The sequence below is a fragment of the Eucyclogobius newberryi genome, unplaced genomic scaffold, assembly GCF_026437365.1.
Source record: "Eucyclogobius newberryi isolate DKJ021-1_F unplaced genomic scaffold, fEucNew1.0.hap1 SCAF_4, whole genome shotgun sequence".
Classification (NCBI taxonomy): domain Eukaryota; kingdom Metazoa; phylum Chordata; class Actinopteri; order Gobiiformes; family Gobiidae; genus Eucyclogobius; species Eucyclogobius newberryi.
The window spans coordinates 20,222,198-20,249,720 of record NW_027316056.1 but is presented as its reverse complement, the minus strand read 5'-3'; the positions used below and the strand labels follow the sequence as shown (position 1 = coordinate 20,249,720).

Below are 27,523 nucleotides of genomic sequence, written 5' to 3'. Positions count from 1 at the left end.
ACTACTTTTGCCACATTCATTTAAATTTACAAAAAAAGCCGAGACTTTACAACACAAGATTTTTGCAAATCTATGTTTATGTTTCATAATTTTCACAGGAAATAACATTTGCAAAACTCTGAGCAGATAACAGTTTTCATATTTTGGTTTCTTTTATCACATTGATGATGAACATAGCAGCTCTATGGAGTCAAATATATAAATCAATATTTCCACCTGCACTTTCTCTAGGAATAACATTTTCCAAGTCTGCACAGTTGTTTTACAGTTTATTGATTCTAAGGGTGTAATGCTGTGGCTTGTAGTAAATGGACTCATGTGTCCCACAGAGACCAGTGCCCACTAGAGATATGCCACCTATAAACTCACACATTTTCTGCTGTTAAATAATGAATTACTTAAATACCTTTGTCCTCTCTGAATGAACTTCAACATGTCTGATCATCCGCGTTGTAACTACTATTCAACAACACGTGGATTACCTACAGTCAGGGCCGGCCCAGCCTATAAGCGAACTAAGCAGCCGCGTAGGGCCCCGAGGCTTTAATACGGCCCCCAATCTGGCAACCCGTCTTATGCGAAGTGCAAGCGCAGCGTGCGCCACTAGTGTAGTAGCGCTGCAGCGCACACAGCGGTAACATAACGCACAAACCGCATTTATTTGTAATGACAATCTGGCAACCAAGACACAAAACCTGCGCTGATTGGGCAACTTCATTGTGCGCGAGCAGAACGAGAGCAAAACATAAACACAACACAACCTGGTCCCTGCGTGGTCCTCATGTCCAGAGGAATATATCCCCCCGATGCCGAAAAACGAAAGAAGAAACTTCTTGACGATGTAAAGAAACTGCAAACTCAACAACACTCTCCAGGTATTGAACTTCTCTTACAAAGAGACGGTTAATGCTGCTGTTTGAAACAACACGAGTCTGTCACTTTAGTTCGCTCAGACTGGAGGCGACGAGAGCTCTGCCCCGCGCACAATATGTGTCTGAATGAAAGATAATAAGCTTAACATTGACACCAGCCCCGTAGTGTTAGCTGCAGGTGAGGCCGGTGAGGGGCGTCTGTGCCCCGGGTCACGAAGAGGCGGAGATCCGGTCCGGACGAGCGCCGTCTCGTCCAGAACCTCTGACGTGAGACTTTGGAGTGAACAGTGTGCGGCCCCTGTCCCGGGCCCCTGTCCCGGGCCCCTGTGCAGCCTCAGTCAGAGATGAGCGGGTTTGAGTTTGCGTCCCTCTCTCTCACATCTCCATGTGTGAGATCAATCGTGACTCGAGTGTTTTACTTCTTAAAGTGCAATGAGAGGAACGTAAAGGTTTATGCACGTAAGGTCCATCAGCCAATCACATTGCAGCATTGTTTCATGCAGGAGTGTGTGATGTTCTGATCAGAACAAACATTTATATTGTAATTCACTTTTAATAGAGCAATAAAACATTTAAATTTATTTAAAAAGCATCATTAGACTATTTGTTATAAATTATAATAAATTGATAGTGAAAAATAACCAGACATATTATGATTACGTCTGTTATAGAATAATACTATATATTTTTATACAAAAGTGGCAAAGTTGCAGAAACGCAGTCTCTTCACTATAGCTAGGTTTGGACCTTCACTTCTCGTTCTGTTCATTCTCTGGGAATAACATGTTTGCACTGTTTTATCAGTGTTAATTGTTAATCAAGCAATGCTTATGCCATTTATTTAATTTAATATAACTTGTTTTGTCACTTTGGCAAGCAGGAACAGTTGGGAGCTGTAAAAGATAAATTAGTAAGGATAACTATTACTTTTACATTTTCAGTTAAAATGAATCAATTTGATCATAATTATTTTCATAGCCAATATTGTATTGAGTAATTAAGTACACTAATGTATTAATAACTGGCTTTAGTCATTTTCTCCTGGCACAGTTTCATCACATCATCATTTTATAGCATTACAACCTCAACATTTTACTCTTACTTTAGCCGGCTGGACCACATTAAAATGCACCAGAATACACGAAAAAGGTCTGAAAATCTCTGGGGGAGGGCCCCCAGACCCCCACTGTTCATTAATTTAAACTGCTAATGTGCTAATGTGGCTGTCGACTCTTAACGCCCACAAATACGCCCAAAAACATATCTGGGACGTGTGTTATTTGTACAGGGAGTAGAGGTGATGTCAGCGGAATACCAAGTTGCATTGTGGGATTTAAGTTATCAATATTTGAGTTTGTGAGGTGTTGAGAATAAACTAACTGGCAAACAGATGCCCTGGAGTTTTGGTGCGCTTTGTTTGCGTTGAAGAAAGTTCCCATATGTGAATTGTTCACTGACAATGGCAATAAAACTGATTTTGATGACGTGGTGAGGGGCCCCCAAAAATGTTTTCGCTTAGGGCCCCCTGAAGGCTTGGGCCGGCCCTGCCTACAGTATGTGGCATTAGTAAACATCTGCTCACCTGCAGCTCACAGACGTCCACTCATCACTTGGTCCTGGTTCCACGTCCCGGTCCTGGTTCCACGTCCGGGTCCTGGTTCTGGTTCCACGTCTTGATCCTGGTTCTGGTCCCGGTCCTGGTTCACACCTCCTGCAGCGGAAACCTTCACAACAGTGATGCTTTAGAGGCAGGAAGTCAGGTCCGCTGCACCTTCAGTAGTTGCGCCATGAGGAGCAGCAGTTGTTTGCAAACGCCCCGCTGCCGGAGCCTCGAGACAAACACGTGTGATGTCACTGTCACTGTGAGTTGAGCCCTTGAGCCACAGACGAGGCTAAAAGGTATTAGCCTGCGAGCTAAAGGTGCTAAAGGACCTGTGTGCACCGCGCTAACTCTACAAATGCACTTTACTTAATGTGTTATAATGTCTTATTTGCTCGGTGTTGACTGGTCGTTGTTACCTTGATCGCGCAGAAATAACGACATCGTGTCAGAAGTACAATGATGACAAAAATGTGCTACGAACTAAACGTGCGCTTTCTTATGTATAAAAAAAAAACAATGGCGCCATCTGGTGTTCAATATTAGAAGGTGCACCAACACGGAGCGGCTATTATTAGATTATTAGAACAAATAAGGGAACAAGCGGTAGAAAATGGATGGATGGATGGATAGAACAAATAGTGGATGAGGGTTTTGTTTTATTCCTATTTTATTCCTTTTGCACTTTGGCCTATGAAGTGCTGGTGTTCATTCATGAAGCCATTGTAGAAAAAGAGGGACATGTATGTATGTATGTGGTTATTTAAGCCGTTCAGTTTTGATCAGTCAGTTTTCTTGGTCTATACTTAAAAAAATCTTGATTTCTTTGTGAGGAGAGTATGTTTTGTAATTTAAGTCTTACTTTTTATAATTCATGTGGCCTACAGTCAATGGGCCAATATGAAAAGGTGAATATAAGTCTTTGCGAGACAACCAAAAACCAAAACATAAATGCCTAATAGATCTCATTACTATTTGCAAACCACAGTGTTTGATGATTTTAGTTTCATGATTGATGTGAGAAAGCATAATTTTACGATTGTTCATAATAATTACACCATGACCAAATAACTTTGAAATCCTTAATTTACTTTTATTCACTTTGGCTAATAGGCCAAGATCACTAAACTATATTCTAACTAAAAAATAGGCTTATTTTATTGGATCATAGATTAGATTAAATGATTTATTTTTGCATAAAATATTTTTGCAAAGTTTTTACAATCAACCTGTTGTTGTTGTTGTTGTTGTTGTTGTTGTTGTTGTTGTTGTTAATGTATCAGTATTATCAGACACAATAGTACAATATATTTAATATACTGTGATTATACTGATCATAATTAATCAGGTTACTGTCTTGGCATACCCAGTCTCAACAATATTCACTGAAAATCTTGAATGTCAAAACAGTTAAACACTCTTTTCCGTGGCTTATCCTTCGTGGGAACTGAGACTGCACAATGAGCAGCAGCACTTATGCATTTACACACACATATCAGTTGAGGATTAAGGTTTATGGGAAACCAAACGATGCCGCATTGTCACTACAGGTGCAACTGCAACTCAATATCAGGACATTGTAGGACATTTTCACTATTCTCATGTGAAATACCAATTATATGTACTCTTATTTGTGGATAAAGGCCGTGGTTTTGTTTTGTTTAGCAAGAATTTTGACCACATTAAAGAAACATTTAAGTACTATACTGAGGGCTTAATTTGTAGTTACAGGAAGAGTTCTGAATCTTTTGCTCTCAAAAATCAAACAAGGATCAAATCAAGCCCTGATTATAGGGGAAATGTATCAACATTTTAGCAGCTCAGTGTGATGCTGAAGTTCATCAAATATAACATTCCAACATTTAGACTTTTGAGACAATGTACGTATTAATTTAGTGGCACAACAATGCCAAAACATGAGTAATGTTGTCTAATGACGTGGAAAAAAAGATGACAAAGCTACACTGAATTTGATCTGCCGCTGGAAAAAAGTGAATGGTTTTGCTGTCAACTTTTTGTGGTGGACAGTTTTTCAGTCCACCCTCTCTTTGTTTCAAGGGAGTTGTTGTTGTTTTCACCAGAATGTTCCACAGTATAGCATTAAACCTCTCTAGCATCTGCATAGAGACATGCTTGTGGTGCCACGGGCCAGCTCTGTGAAGCAAACAAAACATCTGTGAATGAATAAATGCAAGAAATAAGAAACTGTGGAACATTCCAGGCAAAACAGCCCCATGGAGACAAACCTGTACCGGTCCCTCCACCAGAAAAATAACATAGGGCCATTTTAATACATAAATCTGAGGTCCAGTGTAACCTTTTCTCAATCCAGTAAAGAATGTGACTGTTTTGCCCTGCCTTGTTGTAAGACAGTCCACGTCACAATTATAGATAGGCCGCAATCAGTCATTTTGAGCCCGAGCCACTTCACAGACCCTCTAAAACGTGTAAACAGCTGCGTGGTCTACCCAAAACGGCACAATAATGGGCCATCAGGTTGCTATTCTTAGAGTCACTATTTTCTGATGCTATTTTTTCTTTACCCTGTCACAAGGACGACTAAGGTGTGGTTACAGGGAACAGGAAAAGGCTAAACGTGGCTCTCACAAGACTGGTTCAATATTTAGTTTTTCATAAGTCACCACAGCAGTCAGGAGCCGTCTGCTTTCTGAAAAATGCCTCACGAAATATTACTGACGCAGGCTGACTCAGAATCAACCATGTTATTGTAACTCAGAAGGAGACGCAAGGCACAACATTGAACACGAACTAGGCAAGATTTAGAGAGATAAATACTTTGTCCATGTTTAATTTTTTATTTATTTCTCTTTTGTGCCATAGATTTCGACAATAATATTTGTCTTATGCATTATATTTGAGTAAAAGCCTTGATTATGATTATTGCATTCTTCGGCTGTCTAATGTAAGCTAAACTACCAGTACCATTCATTTCAGACATATCACACCACATAAACTTGCAGTGATAATATAGTGAGTAAAAACCATCTCTTATGGGCAGAGGTAAGTATTACTCAGTAACTTTTTAAAGAAATTGTACTTCGAAATAGTTTCTCTTTTTACTCTTACTTGTGTAATATATTTGACTGTGTACTATTACTTCAATAAATACTTTGGTTCCTCTACCCATGTGAGAAAGTCTACAAGTGACTTAGGCCACAGTTATTTTGTTACTTGGTTTACGGATCCGCCTCTCTTATATTATGGATTTTCTACAATATAAATAAAACAAATTGTTATAAAAAAAAAAATTATAAAGTACCGCCGACAAGGCAAAATACCATTAAATGAACTATAAAAAGCGGTATTAAGTCAAAAGATAAGAGCGTGTGAAGCAATTTTTTGTCAAAATCCTGCGTGAGTCTGGGACTAAGCGGCTCTGTCCCTGCGCACGGCTCCGGGAGAGCATGAGAAGACACGCGCCCGTTTCCTTGTCTGCTAGGCGCAGCACTAAGTCCTTTATATCACAAATACACATTTTAAACCCGTTTGCCACATTTTATCCAGCGCGTTTTGCCGTGACTAAGGCTGCACACTTAGAAGCGTCTGTTCTACCGATGCAAAACACGCTAAATCTACTGTTACACTCACCTGCGCGTCGCGTCTCTCCCCCTCCCTCTCCTCCCGTGGTGCGTTTTGGGTAAACAATGAAGAAAAAAATCTTTTGAAATTGAAATTATATTTATATTTTGCCCGTCTGTTCAATATGTTTCATTTAAAAATCTGTAAACCAAGTAATAAAATAACTGCGGCCTTACCGGTATATAGGTTGTTTTGTCATTAGGCCGAATTTTTGGGATAATGGTCTACATGTGGCGCAGGGCACGAAGGCCCTGTGAGGGCTGTTGGATGCCGCTTGCGGCTTTGATATTTTACATTGTTTTTAAAATTTAAAAACAATGTAAAATGATAGTCTCATTTTTAGTAGAAGAATTTCAATAGGAACACAATTTCTAAATTTATCTCGGCATGAACTCTTTTCTTTTACAATTTATCTTGTCATCTGTTTCTGTGGTTCTTGTTTAAAAAAATAATAATACAATAGACCCAACGGCATCACAGTGTTACAATAAAATCCTTTAATGTTAACGGCTTATTAAGCTCAATCAAACATTATAACAAAAATCAAAACGAAAGAATAGACAGAATACACTTACAAGTGGCACATTTAATTCAATTCAATTTATTTTTGTAACGCCCAAAATCGCAACAACAGTTGCCTCTAAGGGCGACATTGAAACATGAATCAACAATGTTTGTGGTGGCGAGGGACGATGTCCCAGAGTCCTCTGTCCTTAGACTCTCCTTCTCGGCCAGGAAAAACTACAAAAAATCTTCTTGGGAAAAAAGTAGAAACCTGGAGGAGTTCCAGAGTGAAGGAGAGATCCGACTCTCACAGACGGACAGACGGACGCAAGGGAGATGGACCCACTCTTCAGGCAGATGAGGGACCGTCCATTTAAGCGACATAGAACATAAAAAACTAACCACATTTTCTTGATAAAAAATATAGGATTGATTGGCGTTTGGAGGAAAATAAACCCAAGGGGGCGCCCTTCCCTCCATATGTCAATCAGTCCTATATTCTTCAATAAGAGACAGAACTTCTTATTTCTTCTTCCTCCAGAGCCTCTTGCGCTCCACACGTCTAATGTAGGCTGAATGTGAAGATTCCAATCTCCTCCACAGATTAGGGTTCCCTCAGAGTGGTTCACAATCAGGTCCATGACATCAGCAGAGAATGTGATATCGCCTCCTGGTGGAGCAGACACATTTAAAAAAGTGAAAACCTTTCCATTAATATTCCCTTACCAGTACATATCTGCCCTCTTTATCCTTACATTCAAAACTCTGTTCAAAAACTATTTGGTTTGAGAATCTCCCCTTCTATGTTTGCCTTTGTATGACAAATAATAGGACTTTTTATAACAGAATTTAGTTTGTTTTTTTATGTTCAGTGTGTCATAAATGTGTCTCCTGTAAATATACAATGTCTATTCTTTCTTTTTTCATGTTTGTTGGTTTGATTGGGTTTAGTGCCGTTCACATTGAAGGATGTGACTTGTAACACTTCTGATGCCAGTGGGTTGATTTTTCCACTCAAAATGTTCGATTGGCTTTAAACACAAGAACCACAGAAACAGGAGTCAGATAAAAAGATAACATAGAAAACAAAAGAGTTCATGCTGAAAACGTGCATCGAACCCAAAACCTGACCATGTAAAGTGTATTTCCCATTGAAGGGCCCCAGCCGCTCCTGGCCCCGCCCCACTCCTGGCCCCGGCCCTCACACTGACCTGGACACTCCCCCTTCCCAGTTCACCACACCCCGCTGCATAACAAGATGAATAGAAGTGCCACACTTGTCCCAAAAAGGCTATGAATACTTATGTTCCAAGTTTGTCTTTTGTGTTGTATATTAAAATTCTTAAAACTCACAGGTCCTGTTCTTCCTGTTGGGTGTTTGTGCAGAAAAACTAAAAATATATTCTCAGAATGTTCAGAGACAACCTCGTGCACATCTCAGACATCTTCTGTGAGAAACTGAGACCGAAAGACAATGTTTGTGATAAGAACAGTGTGGAGCTGTGACAGTGACATGAAGGGTTCAGATGAGAAAAGACATTCAGAAAGTGCTTATTATATTGTGGTGGACTTTTTAAAATCATAGTTTCCCAGGCAGAGGACAAGAGAAAGAGGAAGGGCAGGAGCCCTGACGGTACCAGACTTGAAATCACAGTTGCTTTAAGCAAGAACGTTTCCTGATTGATAAACTAACTTTGAATTGTGTTCAACACATCAATCTGTCATCTGGTGATAAATTATATTTAGAAAACAATTGTAGCCCTTGTTTACTCTGGAATTACTTGAGTGGGCTATGGGTTCTTTTACAGTGTACTCACGTACTGAAAAATGTTAGTCTAATAAATGTTTGGGTCACAGGATAGTATTTAAATACAGTAAGGACTGGAATAATGAGGTAACACGAGACGAAGTATAAAAATAATCTCCCTTTTATTAAATAAAAAATAAAAAAATGTAACTTAAAATAAAGAGTAAATTAGTTTCCCCAGCACACACACAGAAATGCACAGCAAACACAACTGCACACAACAGAGGTTGATGTGACATTCACAGACAACTCGAAAAATAGGAAAAAACATTTTACAATCTATACAGTATTGCAGATTAAATATTAAAGGTCCCATAACATGCAAAATCGACTTTTCAGAGCTTTTAACCTTCTTACATTGCTATTTGTGCTTCATATATGTCCCAGAGTGTTTTTTTGATTGATTCCCGCAGTGTTTAGCTATAGTACAGACTATCTCCTTTCCTCGAATCTCCAAACTGACGGGCGGTGGGGCAAGACCGCGTCATAAGGGCAAGCACGCGTCATCATCCCCCCTCTCCTAAGACTACGTCACGGGTAGGGATGCATACCTAAACCCACGTTCAGGTTCAAGTCCGGATGATTCAAATCCAGAGGTTTAGGTTCAGGTCCGGACCTAATGAGTCCGGCTGAACTCATGCCATTTTTGCATAATGTTATAACAGCACAACACAAGCTACTTGGCTAAATTAAGTTGAAGACACATGAACAAGGACTTCTATCAAACACAAGGCTTAACTGCAGAGTGAAATAAACTCAATTTATCTGGTTTATTCACTGTTTATTAACAGAAGTTACAACTTACAAATCAAAAGCTGCTAGCTAACTCACATTCATGTGTTTTACTAGAGGAACAACTCCCAAACAAGAGCATGTTGTGTATTAGTATTGGGGCAGCTGTTTCAGCTGATACTAAGTTTGTAAGTGTATTACTGGTTTGACTGGGCTGTTCCCACACTTGAAGTTTAATGCCTTAAGATACATTTCCACTCTTTAATTTTGCAGATCCATTGGCATCAAAGTCATGTAAAAACCTTCAAAAACTAGCATAAAAGTCAACTCGAACCACTATAAATCAACTAATCAACTTAGCAGTATCAAAAATAGAATATGAAAATATTTTACACTACACACAGTACATCATATTAACAGCATTAAACACAAGACCATATTTAACAACTGCAGAATACAAATACTATTACAAAATATAAGCTCCAATTAATGAATCCAGACTTAGTATTTAGTTAGATGTATAAATATGTATATTGCACATTAACCCACTGAAATAAATGCTACATCACATCACAACATAATACAGTTATTTTATTCATATTGTAGCGACCCTAGTCTCTAGTGCGTGTGCGCGGTCTCTGGGGCGGAGCTAAGAGCGGCTCAGGAGACCAGGTAGTTTTTGATGTTCCTGTTCCATCACCATGGTGTCTGCAAATATGTTTTAAACAATCAACTTTATATATCTACAAAAAGGTTTAAATGAACATGGATTTTCATCCGGGTTACACAATTATGAAACCAAAAGTCACCAACAAGCATTCAGTCCGACTGGTTCAGTTTTTCCACTGGAGTTTCCCTTGCATGACAGTTCATCAAATTAAATAAACACAAGATAATGTGAGTGACAACTATGGAGCTATTAAAATAGCTGTTTCATTACATTCATTACATTCAGTACTAGTTAGGCTCAAGCGCCACAAGCTGGCGAGAGCCCAATTAGTTCCGTACGGCCATGCAAAAGCATTACTGTCACAAATGGGAAAAACGCCAAATCCTTGAAATGTTCACATTTACGCTCCATACTTTAACAAACTCCTCCGTGGGCAATAACCCGATCAACCTCATCTACACAAGTGGGGTGTCACATGTAATCCATATTTTTATTCAAATTGTAACAGTCAATTTGACGGACTCTTGTGTTAATTTGCACAGCATTGACCAGCAGGTTGATATCTTTCACAGTCTCCATGCGGCGAAACTGTCCACATTTTAAAGTTGCTTCTGATTGCTCATACAAAGTCAGAAATGCGTCACATTTGAATCAATTGTTAAACCCTTTGCCCTGAACCTACTTGAAGTGAAACAAATTCATTTGGCGTGATAGAGCCTCCTATTGAGTGAAATCATTTTTTACATGGGGACTAAAAGGTTTAGTTTTTTTAAATTTTATGAAATTTTACACAAAATTCAATTTTGGCATCTTGATCCAAAAAGTCAATGGGACCCATGTCATAATTGTTACGGCGTAGCCATAGCGACGACAGAAACCTCCCATGTTATTCCAATGGGGAAATTGCCAGATCTCTGAAATTTTAGCATGCTTATACTTAATACTTTTACGAACTCCTCCTAGGGCGTTAGCCTTATTAACCTGAAATTTGGTGAGACTCATCTTCAGGGGTGGACCATCCAAAGTTATCAAAAAATGTATTCTAAGAGTCACGGTCTCTGTGCGGCAAAGCCGCACATTTTGCCAAGAATTCAAAATAAAATTGCTTTTTGAATGGTTCTTCTTCTTTGGTGTTTTATGGCGGTTGGTATCCAAGTGTTACATTACCACCAGACTTTATTCTTCAGACTTTATTCCAGAGCTGACTCTTCTTCTTTTCCATTGAAAATGACAATAAACCTTTTCTGATTTTGATTCTGAAGTGACAAAAGATTTATGTGACACAATATTGTCAATTAATGATTTGTTGAACGATTATTTGTTTTTTGCCAGGTATGATTTCGTTTTTCAAATTTTTGTGGTCCATCCTTTAAAATTGACAGATTTTGTGAATTTTATGGCTTTGTTCCAATTAAATTCCGACGTTACTCTTACAGGTTCTCTTATTTTTCTACTCTTACTTGAGTAGACTATTTTATTTTATATCCCATTTGAGTACAAATTGGTTCTGGGTAAAGGTTTTTTCTTATCTTCGTATAATTTATTTGACTCATGATTTGGTCTATTTGTCTAAAAAGACTCCTGTGATCATTCTGCCTGCCTTCAAAACTGTGCAAGAGCGGCACCCTGTCGACCAATCACAGAGCAGCAGACACAGTAGCGCTCCCCTGTGTAGAAACACTGCACTAGGCTGGCTGCACATGTCAGGACCCAGTCAGTGGTGCTCTGCTCTCAGACACTCGTTCTTAGAGATCTGCACCGTTGCTTCAGTTAAGTCCTGTTTTCATGAGACCGTCCTCTCATAATCCTTCTATTATTAGTGTCTGTCTTGTACATACTTGTCAACATGGGACTTTTGACAGCAGCTCTACTGATTTTACTTTATGGTGAGTTGACATGATTTTGAGCCAGTATCTGTTTAGTGTTATTTTGAAAACAATACTTTTTTCAGTGCAGGAGTTCTGTTATTTATATGTTAAATTGCTCAATGTCAATGTCAATGTTTAACTTTCAGTTGTTTTTTTGGGTTTTTTTTTTTTACTCCAGAAAAGTACAGATATCAATTGAAAATGTTGGGTTTAAAATGTGCAGCATTAATTTGTCGCTTGTGTTGTCCGACCTTTCTTCCAAACTATGTTCACACTCTTTAACACTGAGGCATGTAACCTTCAAAGTTTTGTCGCTTAACCCCTAGGACACTGCACTGAAACTATTACTAAACTACTCAACAAGAATTTAAAAATGTGTTTTGCCGAGAGTTCAAGCACATATGTTACAAAGTGTAGTTCATTAAATTCATGTAAAACTAGTCTTCATAAAATGCATCGTTTAAGTCATAGTAAATAGTACTTTCACCACTGCATATGTTCAAACACAGATCTCTCCCAGGAAAGTAACCAAATAATTAAATCAGAATCATGTGAAAAGGGCTATAGACTTTATCACACTAATTTGAGATTGGCCCAGCGCTTAAAGTGATTAATACATGTTTTAGTCACCTCCTGCAATATGTTTGATTCTCAATTTGGACACATCATATACAGTCATTTATGTCACTTAATTCTGATTTTGATACTGTCACACTGCAGTATTCTTTCTATTTTTGTGTTTTCACTGACGGCAGGTGAATATGGATCAATAAATGGATCGTGCTCTACAAATAAACTCGCCTTGCATTGTTTCCAGATAACGCTTGTGCCGTTCAGTTCTTGGCTCGTCTGAACATGGGTGGAGTGAGAGGACAGGTGGAGTTTGACTCCGCTTCACAGATGGCCACCCTCAACGTCTCGGGTGTTGGCTCCTGCTCCTCGTTCAACCTGTCCATCGCCGAGTTTCCTGTCATGTACGCCCACTTCGCTCAGCCCTGCTCGGAAAGCCACATTGGCCCCAGAATTTTCAGCTTCACCGCCAACAGCTCGAACGTCGGCGTCAATGTCTCCAAGCTGTTTTCCCGCAGGTCAAGTCTAGATGACTGCTCACTGACTCTGAGCACTTGTGACGGCACTGAAGTATGTTCTGTCGTTAGTCGAGGTCAAAAGCTCTTGACACGCCAGGCCAGGTTCACTGGACCCGTAGCTGGAAATGTTTATTTGCGCTATAGTCCAGAGCTACCCAATCAGTGGCTTCTCTTAGACCTGATTAGAGGCCAGAGGGATCTTGGTGGTGTCGTTATCTATAGCTCTTCAACCACTGCTGCGAACTGCGACGAATATGTTGTCAGCATTAACGATCTAACAAAACTCTCTGATTTAGATCTATTTCCCATTCTGCAACCACAAAAACTTCGATTGGATTTGAAAGATTTTAACGTAAAAACTCGTTTTTTTGTTGTCAAAGCCGGAACAAATTTCCACTGTGCCGAAATCTACGATCTACCGGAGAAACGTGTTAATGCCATGATCAATATGAACGGCATAAAAGGGTATTTTGACTTCCGACAAGCTTCTCCCTTCAGTGTAACAGAGCTGATTGTGAATCTGACTAACTTAGACAGCAAAGTCGGTCCATACCATGTTCACCAATTCCCTGTGCCCTCTGTCAGGAATCCTCTTTCAAGCGTTTGTTCAAATGATAACGTAGGTGGACACTGGAACCCATTTGAAGTGGACGCTAAGCAACCAGCTTATCCAAAAGGCCCTGGGTTTACTCATGACAGGTACGAATTGGGTGACCTCAGTACAAAACACATGTCTTTAGCAAATAAAACTGAATTTGAAGAAATGTTTGAAGACTACAATCTTCCTTTGTACGGACAGAACAGTATTGTAGGCCGTTCTGTAGTTATCCACCAGTTAGATGGGTCTAGATATGTCTGTGCCAGCATCAGCTACCCTGGAGAAGTAACGGTAGCTAGGGCTAGATTCTTAAGTCCTGTCATCGGTGAAGTTTGGTTCACTCAACTCAAAAACAACCCTTTGTCTGACGTGTCAATCTTTTTAGATCTACGTTATGGAAATCCAGCTACAAATCCAACCAAAAACCACAACTGGCATGTCCACACCTTCCCTATTAGTTCTGAACGGGACGACAGCGACGGGCGATGTACCACAACAGAAGGGCACTGGAACCCCTTTGAAGTAGACACAGAACACATCAGCTATAGCACGCGCTGCAATTCTGCGAGTCCTCTATCGTGTGAGGTTGGAGATCTGTCCGGCAAACATACCACGATGAACCTGGGTGTCAATGCGGGTGGAGTGAAGGCAAAACATTTCTTTACTGATGTAACTTCATGGGTGCCTGGCATCGCCGGAAGATCGATAGTTATTCACCAAGCAGAAAAGGCTGGGCCGAGGATAGCATGTGCCAATATCACAGTGGTGCGGACTCCTACAGCAAGTCTGGGAACCTGGTACGGACCTGCGACATCAAATGGACAGATTCGGTTCGCTCAGCCCCTTCCACAAAGTCCCACAAAGGTCTCGGTGTCTCTAACTAATCTGAATTCACAGGCAGGCGGCTATCATGTCCATATACGGCCCATAACACCTGGACGTGCTCAGCCTTGCTCTAATGCAAATATTCACGGGCACTACAACCCTCTAAATTGGGATGTCCAAAACTCCCCTGATCCCGGGGTGGGCACCTTGGATCAGTACGAAGTGGGTGACATAAGTGGGAAGTTTGGGATGCTGACAGGGCGTGATGAGCTTCAGGACGTTTTCTCCGACGCCAACCTGCCACTGACTGGGCCGTATAGTATCGTGGGGAGGTCTGTGGTGGTCCACTACGCCAACGGATCAAGGTAAGAAATAGTATCGATATAGGCATTTGAAATGTTTGAAATACAATCTGAGTCAACTTATCAAACTGGAACATCTTAAATTTAATGACTCATTCACTGAAAGGTTACTTATTAGCTGGTTAGTTTAGGTCAACACATATTGGTTGGATCCACAGTCCAAATGTATCAGGAATGTGATGATGTTTTGATGTTACTGTTCTTTAAAATATATTTGTCCTTTTTCATCCAGAATGCGTTGTGCTGATATCGTAACAAATAAGGACACAGAAGGACACTGGGTGATTGCTAAGGCGGTTTTCAACAGCACTCTGACAGGGACCGTGGTAATGGTAATGCTACATTTATATTTACACTGTTCTGAACCAACAAACAACTACATCATATATAATACAACTAGTAAAATTGATTAAATACCAAGCAATTTACTGGAGGAGGCCTTTCCAAGAAAAACTCTTCATTAATAAATACTATTTCTTGAAAAAGCAAACTTATTTCATCACATATTTCTATTGCTTATGCTTATAATGATTGAAAAGCGCCATATTTTTACTCACTAAATCCAGCTTCCACATAAGTGTATGTTTCTTTGCTGCTGGGGGTTGAAGAAAGCGGGTTTATTAGCCTAGCAGAAGCTTTGATGTTGTGGTTGGGCGAATCTAAGCAACAGCTGTTTGTGTCATCCTTGCCCCAAAGCCCCTACTGAGCGTTACCCATCTGTGACAGAGACAGGCATTACAATCAATACAAAGACATTAACCAGGTGTAATCTTCATCAAATAAAATACTTCTTTTACATCATAGAGTCAACAATTTTTTCCTGATGGGAGCAGCATGGACACAACCTTTGAAGTGACTCTCCGAACAACTAGTGAAGTGACCAGTGTAAGTTTCTCTTTCGTGTGAACATTTAGCACAAAACTCTGATCCTCTCAATACTCTGATAACTTCAAAAGTTGTGGATGAAATATGATTTTGCCTGACCCAAATAGATACCATCACATACAGCGATATGGTCAAATGAGAGAAGGTAATTGTACAGTGTGTTAAAAGACTAAATTGAGTTAAATTACATCAATGCAGGGTTTGCTACAGCCTGGATTTTCTAAAAGGAGGCTCTCGAATTACAAACTGAGCCTCACTGATAGTGCCAGGCTTGAATATCCAGAGAACAAAAGATAGACCTAAAGTTTCAATTCGCAGACTGCAGCCAATCTACCGGTGTATTTCTGTTTACTGTATTTAGAGCTGTGCAATAAAATGTTTGCACTGAAGTGTGACTTTATTTTGAAAGTGTCAATAATCAACTTTCTATATATTTATTTATTTATCATTATTTTATGTTTTGGCATGTAGTCTTTATTACCGTCGATATGACAGCTTAGAGTGAAATGGGGATGAGAGAGAAGGGAGGACATGCAGTAAACTGTCAGAATCAGAATTCAAACTCACAGCACAGCGGTCGGCAGCTCACATGCCAGTCTCCAAGTGCAGCCGGCCGCTTTACCACTCGACCACCCGGCAGTTTTAAATGGAGGTCAACTGCTTGTCCTCTGTCAATAAAAGCATGTTGTTTGGTGACAGCATATGGTTGAAGCTTGAAGCAGACTTCAGAATGTTCGTTTGTTTACTTGTTTGTTTGTGCGTCTGTGTGTGTGTGTGTGTGTGTGTGTGCGTGTCTGTGTGTCTGTTTGTTTGATTGATTGTTTGAAGATGTATAAAAATTAAGAAGAAGAAACTGATGTTTGTTTGTTTTCTTGCCACCAAGACTTAACTGTTACTCAAATGTGCTTTTTTGTTAGAAAAATATTTCAATGTACATCACAACTAACCAAACAGCTGAAGGTGGATGCTCTGAAAAGGCAGACTTGTACAATCCTTTCAACATGCCAACCAAGGTAGTTCATTTCCTTAATTCCTCCAATATAATACAAATTATTATAAAGATAATTTCATGTGGTTTAATGATTCCTCAGAGCTCTACTTGTTCAAAGGAGACTCCACTGAGCTGTGTGAGTGGAGAGTTGTCCTTGAGGCAAGGCCCGCTCAGTCTGACCCAGGGGCAGGTCTACACTGACAGCATGACCCCGCTCACTGGAGACTTCACAGGTAAAAGGATTTATCATTCACTCTGCTGCAATCATTAAATAAATGAGTAATTCCTTGAATTGTTTGGTTTTAGTGGTTCATCGAGCCCTAGTTGTTAAGAATGGGGACAGTATAATTGCTTGCGCAAATATTCTCCCAGAATCCCCCTCTGCAGAGCAATTGTTTCCTAAAGTAACAACATTCAGCAGGTGAGTCTGTACACTATTTAGTCAATGGTAAATCTATACAAAAAAAAACATATTACCATGATAATTGACTTCACATCCTCTGGGGAAGCAAAATAAAATGGTTTTGGGTAATTATATGCGCAATAAATGCTACATTACATATTAAATAAATACAACACTGAATAAAGAATAAAAGTCTGGACTTAAGCTTTTGCAATTGTTCTTTATGTTCTAACATCTGACTCTAGGTGACATGGCATCAACAACAACAAAACAAATGTTCCAATATGTACATTGAATACGTTTTTTCTTTGTCATTTTTTCTTAGGTATGACTTCAGACGCAGAGTGGCTGATGTTTTGAAAGTTGAAATATCACGAGTCACTATTTTACCTGGCTCTCCTCAGTCTGCAGCAAATGAAACCTGCCAGAATGTCACCTTCATGGTAGCAGGTATAAAGATTCCCAATCCCAAATGAATATTCAGAAGAATGTTATTTTTATGAGTAGATAGTTTGATGCTTTTTAAAAATTTTTGATTCCAAAACATCTGAATAAGAGAAGGCTTGCATCAGAATGAAAGCTTGTAACACTCGTGCGATCTTCGGATCAGGATGACCCACATGCGAATAATAGAACACCACCCAGACCCTCCATAACATGAAAAGTGTTTTGTGTGTGTCTGTTTGTTTTTGTTGTTTTATGTTTAAAAGATAAATCGTAAAAAAAAAGTGTTTTTGAAGCACAATCTTGAGGGTAGCACATTAAACTCTTCTAGTCTCCACTCCTGCATGCTCCACAAGCCTTCTGTGAGGTTGTCCTCTTTTCCTTATCGCTCTCTAGTCTGGATCATTATAGCCTGCACTTTATTTGTTGAAATAATGAACAATAACATCCATTGAAAACTTTAGAAACCTAAAAAAATTACTCCGCAACCTGATACTGGGCTCTCATCCGAGTCCCTGTGGGCGAACAGAGAGCCGACTGTACACAATATAACAGGAGTGGCATAAATTAGCTGCAGGACCTCCACAAGTTCAACAGTGCACAACCTGCTGTATAACATGCCATAATTGACCAAAATGAACACATCATTTTGAGCATTAAATTCATGTTGTGTAAATACTAGACCAGCCCATGTTATATGATTAAACCCTTTCAAGAATCTTTGGGCATTTGATGTTATCCTGGTTTGTAACATACTTAATACTACATCATCTTTGTATTACCATTACATACTGCAAGTCACTAAAGGGCCAAAATACAAGAGCCTAAGTTCAACAATATCCAAACTTAACTGGTACTTAAGTGTGTAATTATGGGTGTCTGTGTCTCAAAGGTGATGTTGACCCCACGCTCCTGAAATCTGTCAAAACAAGTGAAAAGATGGGCGTGTTTAAAGAGTCTCCTTCATGCTTCAGTAAGTGCAGTTTTTTTTTAATTTATTTTTGTATATTATTCAAAGTTTAAAAGAATAATACATGGATTTTTGACTGTAGGAAATGCCGGTGTGCTTCTGCTGCCTGGGAGACTTCTTCTCTTTGTACTTGCAGTGGTCCTGTTACTGTGAGTGAACAGGTTGAGAAAAAATGACACACTGCTGATAGACTCGGTGGCAGAGTGGATAGCACATATGTCAGGCTCCATGTGTAGCCACAGTGTTGTGAGTTTGAAATTGGCTCTCACACTTTGCTTAATGTTCTTCCCTCTCTCAACCCGATTTCACGCTACACTCTCCAGTTTAATATAAACCAAACAAGTCCTTAATAAGAAAGAAAGTAAAAAACTGCTGATAAATTCTGTGAATGTTGAAATTAATGATTGCATTCGTTGAAACAGCAAGCATCCATTGCTTGCATTATTGTTTACATTGCATTTTGTACTTAATAAATGTCTATTGTACGCTTAGATTTGTTTTCCAGAATTAATGTGCAAGAACGTATGTGTCTAAACACTGTCCGTTTTTCCTGAATCATTAGTTATTTCCTGTTATGCACTGCCAAGGGGTCTTCATGTCAAATTGTCTGTAAATAAATGAAATTGTGAATAAAACATCATTATATTTCTATGTGGCGTCGCTTGTTTTCTGCGCGTTTGTGTAAAAGTCCGGCGTGTGTTCTATTATTCAGAGAAAAGAGGCGAGTCTGATCCCTCCGCGTTCATTGGCGGAGCGCGCAGTCACGTGGCCGCACACGTCGACGGCGCAATGGCAGCCTCCTGTTTTGTAAATTAACACAAGGTCCGTTCTGCGAAAAGGAGCGCACGTTTTTTGCCCAAGACGCGCCATTTCGAGGCACAACGACCCGGTGCGTATTCGGGACTGCATTTGTGTCAACTTGGGCCGGGTTGAAGTGAGCTAGCGAAGGTTTTGTGTCGCAAATGTGCCGTCGTGTTGTTGACGCCTGGCGATGTTGTGTTGTGGAAAAGGCAGCAGCAGCAGCAGCAGCAGCAGCAGCAGCAGCAGCAGCAGCAGCAGCAGCAGCAGCAGCAGCAGCAGCAGCAGCAGCAGCAGCAGCAGCAGCAGCAGCAGCAGCAGCAGCAGCAGCAGCAGCAGCAGCAGCAGCAAGTGCTGCAGCAGCCGCCGCCGCCCACACCCACGCGTGAGATCACCATCGTGCTTTTGCAAAACACACACATCCTTTACGTGTGCAGAGAGAGAGCGTGTGGACACGTTTGAGACCGTCTGAACCGGGCCGAACCACACCCCACTTTGCGTTATAGTCCCTAATTGTGGTGCCGCGGGTGCCTATGTGTAACGTATATATGTGCAATAGTATATATTTACGCAACTTCACACGGGTGGGATTGAGAAATACATTTCGCTGAAAACACTTAAACGTCTGTGTTGTAATAATAAATGTATGTAGGCTCATAAGCGGTTTTCCTAATCGTTTTGCGGTTGTAAACAAGAATCTCATGCGAAGTGTCAGCCAATAGGAAAGCGTGTGGATGAGGATACTGAAACCTGATTGGTCAGTAGTTGTGTTTACATGCTGGCTTTACCATTGTCTCGTTTCTGTAGATTATTGAAGTGCCGTTTGTGCAGTGGCTGCGGTTTCGCGTGCACTCAAAATGTGATTACGATCAGAGTTCTGGGGTGGTCCGATTATTTATATGTTATTTTTGCTTTAATGACATGTAAACCACAAAACTGATGTGAGTGAACATTGTCTCTGAGATTCGATTCGATTTGCGTGTCCTTTTGATATATTACATTTGGCCTGGGTGATTTGATTTATTTCTGATTGTTCAAAGCTGGGTTTGACAGGAAGAAAAGTGCAAACTGATGTGGCAAAGACAAACGTTAAAAAGAAAATGTTAAAGATGAATTTATTCATTTTTAATTCACTGTACTTTGTCTTTCAAATCCAACAATTGCTCTATTGTCTGTAACTGCAGCCACTGTTCTAATTATCAGATTTTTTTTATTGATAATGTGAACAAATCTGGTCTGTTTATTGTGTCATAAACCATGTGAATACAGCATATTATCTAATCTTTTAATATTTAACCATCGGCGTGGTTAAATGCAGTTGCAGACTCAGCAGATTTGGCCTGGTGATAGGTTCGGGTGTGGTTTGTGACTTTGAGCTCCACATTAAAAGTCTGTAACGCCTCAGCAGTCAGTCAGGGCCCAGGCAACATGACGTCCGTTGAGCCAGGTAAAAACACACTCAAAGAGGGATTTGTTAGTGTTAGTATTTGTTGTGTGTTATTGTGATTTGATCAAAGTAATCACGTGTGTAATAGTACAGGTACTCCTGGTCAAATATTACTCCAAATGTAGTAAGTAAATGTCGCACAGTCAAATTGTTATGTATGTTAAGTTGTGGTGGACCAGATTTAAATATATTTTTAAGGAAGTTTTTATTATTAAACTTATTTGTAAAATGAATGATACTTCAAAAACAATGTGCCATTCAGTTGACTCTGTTCAACAAACATTATTATAAATCAAAGCTTTTATAGACCTTTTATAGGCCTGACACAATAATGACTGTATCAACGCAATATATGAAAGCTGGAACAATCATTTTTTGGGCTCATTATTTATCGTGTGTTGTCACTTATGTGCCTCATTATCCATGCTACTCACTACTTGTGTGTTTTATTGTGCTACTTAACTATTGCAGCTAGTGTTACTAATTGCTATTACAACTGGTATCGAAACTGAAACTATTTTAAAGTTTTGGCTGCAAAATAATCGCTGACGTGTGGATTACTGAAACGTTTGTTGCAGCCCTACTTTAACCCTTTCCCTTTATCTGAATCTTTTTAGATACCACAATGTCTCCAAAGATCACTGGTGAGCTGCTTCGGCTTCTCCGCCACGCAATGAAAAACTGTAGATACTTCCCTGAACCGATACACGCCTACATAGTCCCTTCTGGTGATGCGCACCAGGTAAGCTGCTAGTTACAATGTCTTACTGCTGTATATTTTCCACTCTATTTGTCTACTGCAGTAATAACAAGGCGTTCATTCTATAGTTTATGTTTATTGGCTGAAGTTTAGTGCATTTACACCGCCACTGTAGCTTTTCATGGCATTATTTGTTCTGTCTGGTCTGACCTTCCAAATGAAGTCAAGCCCTTTGTCAACCGCTCTTCCCATTTGGCCCATCATGCACCAGTCATGACGCGTTTCCTCTCCTGTTTTCAGAGTGAATACATCGCCCCTTGCGATTGCAGACGTGAGTTCATCTCCGGCTTCAATGGCTCTGCAGGTATTGTTCTTTATAGCGGGTCGATATCAAGCCCCGTGTCAATTGTTATCAAACGACTGTATTCAACTTTGAGACAGTTTGAAAGTCTATCCCTGTCTCTCAATGAAGTTATTATGGGACTGTCCTGATTTTAGGAAGAAAAGGATATTATTTTACTTACACCAAAATGCTTTTCTTTGTCTTCTGTGTTGTAATCTAGGGACCGCCATCGTGACAGAGCAACATGCCGCGCTGTGGACCGACGGGCGATACTTTCTCCAAGCCAGTCAACAGATGGACAACAACTGGACTCTTATGAAAATGGGTAAATGTCCAATGTAGAAGTCTCATTTTACTCACCTTTTATTATTCTTTGAACTTTATTCTTTGAACTTTATTCTTTAAAGAAGACAGATGATTGATGACAGATGAAGACTTTTCTGAGGTTTCATTGGTATTCCCTCGTCATTAACTTGTCCTGCATATGAGGCTTGAATGTAAAGATCAAGATTATTTGTTTGTTTGTTTGTTTTTCATTCAGAAAGTTTGATTTCGTGTTGCAAGACCTGTGAAAGAAAGCAAATTAAGGATTTCACTGCTGTCTGGTGCAAACATATGTGAATAATCTTAAAATGGTGATGTTTCTTCTCACAATAATTGTAAACACAAACATTTTATCTCCACTCCCTAGTGTTCAGGGCAAGTTTGTGTTCTCACCTACCTCTTATCCCCTCCCACAGTTCTGATATTCTAAAATTGTAGACTTCGGGCCAGAGACGGAGTTAAAACATTTCTCAAAGACACTGTAAATTAAAATCCGCTACTCGCTGTGGTCAAATGTCATCATGAAGAGACGTTGCCGGCAGCAGAGAATCCGTTCTGCCTTTTTGAACAGGAAGTTAATGGACTTGTTTTGTTTGTCGTTGTATTGTATCTATATTACGGTTTACCATGAACAAAATGCTAAATAATGGTCTACTACTCCCTCTACTGTGATGGTTTCTTTCTACACTACTACACTACTACTACTCTTGGCAAGTTGTTCTTATTATGGTATATGTTGTATGATATAATATTCTGTTCTTATTTCAGGCCTGAAAGAGACGCCCTCTCAAGAAGACTGGCTCATCAGTGTCCTCCCTGAAAACTCCAAAGTCGGGGTCGATCCATGGATTTATGCGGCTGGTGCGTTTATGATCTCTCATTTTCTCGGTGGCGTCATTTCAATAGCAAAAGTGTGTGTTTGCTTGCGTTCCAGACCAGTGGAAGAACATGTCCAAGGCTCTGACCGGTGCCGGACACTCTCTGGTGGCTTTGCAGGAGAACATGATCGATGTCATTTGGACAGACCGCCCCAAACGCCCCAGCACACAGCTCCGCACTTTGGGCTTAGATTATACAGGTCAGCGCGCAGTGTCGTCGAAGTTAGAAGAGTTTCGCAGGATTCCACGGCAAAATAATCATCTCGGAATTGCTTATTACACTGATGTTATAGGTTTGTCCTGGCAAGACAAGATCACAACATTACGGACGAAGATGACGGAGAGAAAGATCACCTGGTTTGTGGCCACAGCGCTGGATGAGATCGCATGTATGACAAAAACACTACTCAAACCTGTTATAAAGCGACTTTTAGCAGAACATGTGAACTAATACTGGATAAAATAGTTTGCTGCTTACAAAAAATAGCTTTGTTTTACTTGTGCTTTGTCAATTTGGTGCAACATAAAGCAATTATAAGAATAAAAGAACCTTTATTTGTCCCACAATGGGGAAATTTCATTGTTGCAACACAGATTTGGAACAGAAGTGGAATAATAAAAACGGATAACTTCTTTAAAGACATATTTAAGAGCAAAAAATGTTATTTACAGTAAGTGGCTGTTATATGGACAGAAAATATTGCACCAGGGACGATTGACGACATGTCACAGAACTACACATGATTATAACTGATGTATATAATAGTATTGCACATGATTATAACAGTATTGCACATGATTATAACTGATAACTGATGTATATAATAGTATTGCACATGATTATAACTGATCTAAAACACGTGTATAGAGAAATCTTAACACATCAAAATGTCTAAAGCCAAAATGGTTACTACGTGGTTCTGTTACGTAAGCTGGTTTAAAGAGCTGATCACGATCCAAAGACCCGGGGATGCACCAGTGTTGTTGGAGATGGCTGTTGGAGCGCCTCGTCAATGAGGCCTAATGAGCTCTTGCGTCTGATTGTTCGCTCTGAAAGGCTCTGTTAATTAGACTTACACTGATTATCATTGTCAAAAGGTAGTGTTTAGTCAAGACGGCTTTAGTGGCCCTTCATTTGTTCAGGCATCTATAAAATTAGTAATAAAAATGAATGCATAATTAAAAGAAAATCAGAATATTGAAATTGGCATCTTTTCTTTCTCTTCCCAGGGCTTTTTAACCTCCGCGGTGCAGACATTGAATACAACCCTGTTTTCTTTGCATACGCTGTTGTGGGAATGAACACAATAAGGTAATAAAAGATTGCACAGGTTATCTAGCTTCAGTTTGAGAAGGGCAGCGCTTTCACTAAGGTTTTGTTGAATTATTGGCAACAGATCTAAATGTGCAAAGGGCTGTTGTAATTTAATACAATCAATGCAACTTTATACTTGAGTCATTGAAATATTTGGAACAATATAAAATACATAATTTCTGCGAGATGGTGTCAAAGTTTAAATAAGTATACAATTATTACCAAGATTCTTGAGCTGCCTAACTTTAATTTTGCTCTTTGTCCCTCAGATTTTTCATTGACCTGAAGAGGCTGAACGACCCGGCGCTGAGGTCTCACCTTCAGCTGGACTCTCCGCTCAAACCAGAGCTGAGCATCAGGACGTTCCCGTACGAGTCTGTCTACTCTGAGCTGCAGGCGATCTGCGCTGCCCTCGGCCCCAAGGACAAAGTGTGGATCTGTGACAAGGCCGGCTGTGCTCTGACTCAGGCCATCCCCAAGGTACTGCACTCTCTGCCTTTTACCAAGAGAATCTGTCTTTTTTTATGGTGTTTCAACCGATTCCTTTTAGATTCACCGCTGTCCAATCCCCTACACGCCCCTGTGTTTGGCCAAAGCTGTGAAAAACCCAACTGAAATTCAGGGAATGAGAATGGCCCATGTAAGACTGTTGTATCATTATATGTGAAAGTATCCTTCAGCCTTAACACATCTGCTCTTTTTACACAGATCAAAGATGCAGTCGCGCTCTGTGAACTTTTTGCCTGGTTAGAAAAAGAGGTAGGCTTGTTTGAAACATTATTATTACACCGTGTGCTTAAGTGGTTGTGTTTTGTACGTTTCAGATTCCCAAAGGCACAGTGACCGAGATATCTTCTGCTGATAAGGCTGAAGAATTTCGCAGGTTAGAAGTTGTACAAAGTATCATTGTTTACTGACTCATTATTGAGAATGACGGCCCGTCTGCTGGATGAATAAATGCACGGGCAATAGTTATATAATAGTTATCACCACCTTGCCCCCCCCTACCTGTCTGACCTCCTCATCCCCCACCGCCCCACCCGAGCTCTCCGATCCTCCTCCTCTCTCACCCTGACTGCACCAACATCCCGACTCAAAACTTTTGGCGACAGAGCATTCTCCCGAACAGCACCCCGACTCTGGAACTCCCTCCCCCAACCTGTCCGCCACTCTCCCTCACTCACAACATTCAAATCCCGCCTAAAAACATACCTCTTCACCCAAGCCTATGACCTCCCCTACCCCTAGCCTCCTCTACCCCATTGCCTACTCTTCTACCCCCTGTTACATCCCCATCTTTTTCTCTCTACTTCTTCTGTCTTGTTCATTTTATCTGTATATTAATGTGTATTGTACGTGTTGTCCCCCCTGTCTGTAAATACCCCCCCCTTCTTTATTATGTTCAGCGTCTTTGGGTCACTGAAAAGCGCTATATAAATAAAAGTTATTATTATTATTATTATATTGCTGTGTATAAATCTGCATCTATTGTATTTGTATCCCATGAGCTTTGACTTTATTCATAATTATTGTTGTCCACAAACACTAGAATACGACTAACTAGCATTATTTATATAGTTGCATGCATTTTTATTTTTATTTCAAATATATATTTGAAATATTATATATTTTTTATATTATATATTTTTTATATTATATATATACTATATAAGTTTCCCCATGTGGGACAATAAAGGATTATCTTATTTTTGGGTTTTCTTTTTTCAGCCAGCAAAAAGATTTTGTAGGCCTCAGCTTTCCCACTATTTCAAGTGTTGGCCCAAATGCAGCAATCATACATTACAGGTGAGTCAAAAATATAGTTTGATTGATGTTAAACAGGATTGTGCTGTTTAACGTGTGTGTTTCCTCTGTAGACCACTGCCTGAGACCAACAGAACACTCACTATAAATGAAGTTTACCTGATTGACTCCGGGGCTCAGTACATGTTAGTACATTTATACCATTATTACCTTAACAAGACTGCTGTTTATGTTGCATCACACATGGTTGACAACAATACATTTTTAGCTCATATTTAGTTTGAATGGTGTGTTTTAGTGATGGAACTACAGACGTCACTCGCACCGTGCACTTTGGGACGCCCTCTGCGTTTGAGAAGGTGCTTATTGTACATCTTTTCAACTTAACATCTAACATCGCAAGACTTTCTCACTCACTGGAAATATCTTCCCTAATGTGGTTACTTTTGTAGGAGTGCTTTACCTATGTTCTGAAGGGACACATTGCCGTCAGTGCTGCAATTTTCCCCAATGGAACCAAAGGTGACTCGTGGCTGTCCTTATTTACATACAGTGTTACGGGACAAAATGATGACCACGTTTTATTTGTCTTTTCTTCCATCCAGGCCACTTGTTAGATTCGTTTGCTCGCGCCGCCCTGTGGGATTCTGGACTGGACTATCTCCATGGGACGGGGCACGGTGTTGGCTGTTTCCTAAACGTGCACGAGGGCCCGTGTGGCATCAGCTACAAGACATTTGCGGACGAGCCCCTGGAGGCGGGAATGATCGTCAGTGATGGTACGGGAAGCATTTAAAGCACATTCAGAGCATTGAACATTGGAGTTGACATTATTACTACTTCTTCAGAGCCTGGATACTACGAGGACGGCTCTTTTGGCATTCGTGTGGAAAATGTTGTTCTTGTTGTGCCGGCTAAACCCAAGGTAATCACTGCACATAAATGATGGATGTTTGTGTTGTGACTATAGCAGCTGAACAGAACTGTTTGTTTTGTTCAGTACAACTACAGAAACAGAGGAAGTCTCACGTTTGAAGCCCTGACTCTAGTTCCCATTCAAGTCAAAATGATTAACACAGAGCTGCTCACTCAAAAGGAGGTAAGGAGTCATTCATGCAGTGCTTTTCAACCTTTTGCACTCTGCTTTTTCGAACTAAACTGATAACATAAATGTATTGGGGGGTTATTGGTAAACGGGATACGTACGTCCCACTTCACAAACACACTTATGCACCAGTGACGCAGACATAACCTCCTCTTTATTACTACACGTACTATAGCAATAACTGCAATAGAATGTGGCCACGGTGCATTCAAGCGTCTCTTTTCCAGAGGGACTGGGTGAACGAGTACCACCAAAAATGCCGGGACGTTATCGGGGCGGAGTTGGAGCGGCAGGGCAGGAAGGAGGCGCTGCAGTGGCTCGTCCGAGAGACGCAGCCCATCGTCTAATTACCTGTGTGTGACGGGACGATCGACCGCTCTGCAGCAAAAACCATATGTATTTTCTCTCACCCTGTCCATCACGCTCTGCTTCTTTTGTAAAGCACATCGTATCTCAGTTTTATTAAATGTGATCAAAACTACAAATGCTTCGTCCAATGTTTGTATTGTAAATGCGAGCAACAGTTTCCTCCATCGTTCTGTGTAAACATAAAGTTGAACATAAAAAATACACAATTTCAGTGGTGAAATGTGAGATATTCTCTTAACCACCAACCAATCAGACCAACTT

At 40.2% G+C, this 27,523-nt stretch overlaps 3 protein-coding genes across 4 annotated transcripts in view; 2 read left to right on the top strand and 1 right to left on the bottom strand.

Annotated features, from left to right (window-relative positions):
* Positions 1–27,523, bottom strand: part of crebbpa (CREB binding protein a) — a 347,948-nt gene that overhangs the window by 157,447 nt on the left and 162,978 nt on the right. The window lies entirely within an intron of this gene.
* cusr (Copper-only SOD repeat protein) lies at positions 11,501–18,561 on the top strand. The gene is made up of 10 exons (XM_072462376.1): positions 11,501–11,671; positions 12,471–14,529; positions 14,759–14,858; positions 15,331–15,411; positions 16,329–16,424; positions 16,503–16,635; positions 16,709–16,823; positions 17,131–17,255; positions 18,142–18,222; positions 18,302–18,561. Exons 1-10 carry the CDS (start codon positions 11,632–11,634, stop codon positions 18,370–18,372), a joined length of 2,901 nt encoding a protein of 966 aa, XP_072318477.1. The 5' UTR covers positions 11,501–11,631; the 3' UTR covers positions 18,373–18,561.
* Positions 18,971–27,378, top strand: xpnpep1 (X-prolyl aminopeptidase (aminopeptidase P) 1, soluble). Of its 2 annotated transcripts, none has more exons than XM_072462382.1 (20): positions 18,971–19,108; positions 21,082–21,206; positions 21,465–21,528; positions 21,728–21,832; positions 22,600–22,692; positions 22,766–22,909; positions 23,003–23,098; positions 23,940–24,021; positions 24,294–24,504; positions 24,575–24,664; positions 24,733–24,783; positions 24,849–24,907; positions 25,753–25,830; positions 25,902–25,973; positions 26,087–26,147; positions 26,241–26,310; positions 26,394–26,567; positions 26,637–26,713; positions 26,789–26,887; positions 27,121–27,378. In XM_072462382.1, exons 2-20 carry the CDS (start codon positions 21,090–21,092, stop codon positions 27,238–27,240), a joined length of 1,863 nt encoding a protein of 620 aa, XP_072318483.1. In that variant the 5' UTR covers positions 18,971–19,108; positions 21,082–21,089; the 3' UTR covers positions 27,241–27,378. The 2 variants fall into 2 exon arrangements, with proteins under 2 accessions (XP_072318483.1, XP_072318482.1); XM_072462381.1 differs by lacking the exon at positions 18,971–19,108 and adding an exon at positions 20,346–20,464.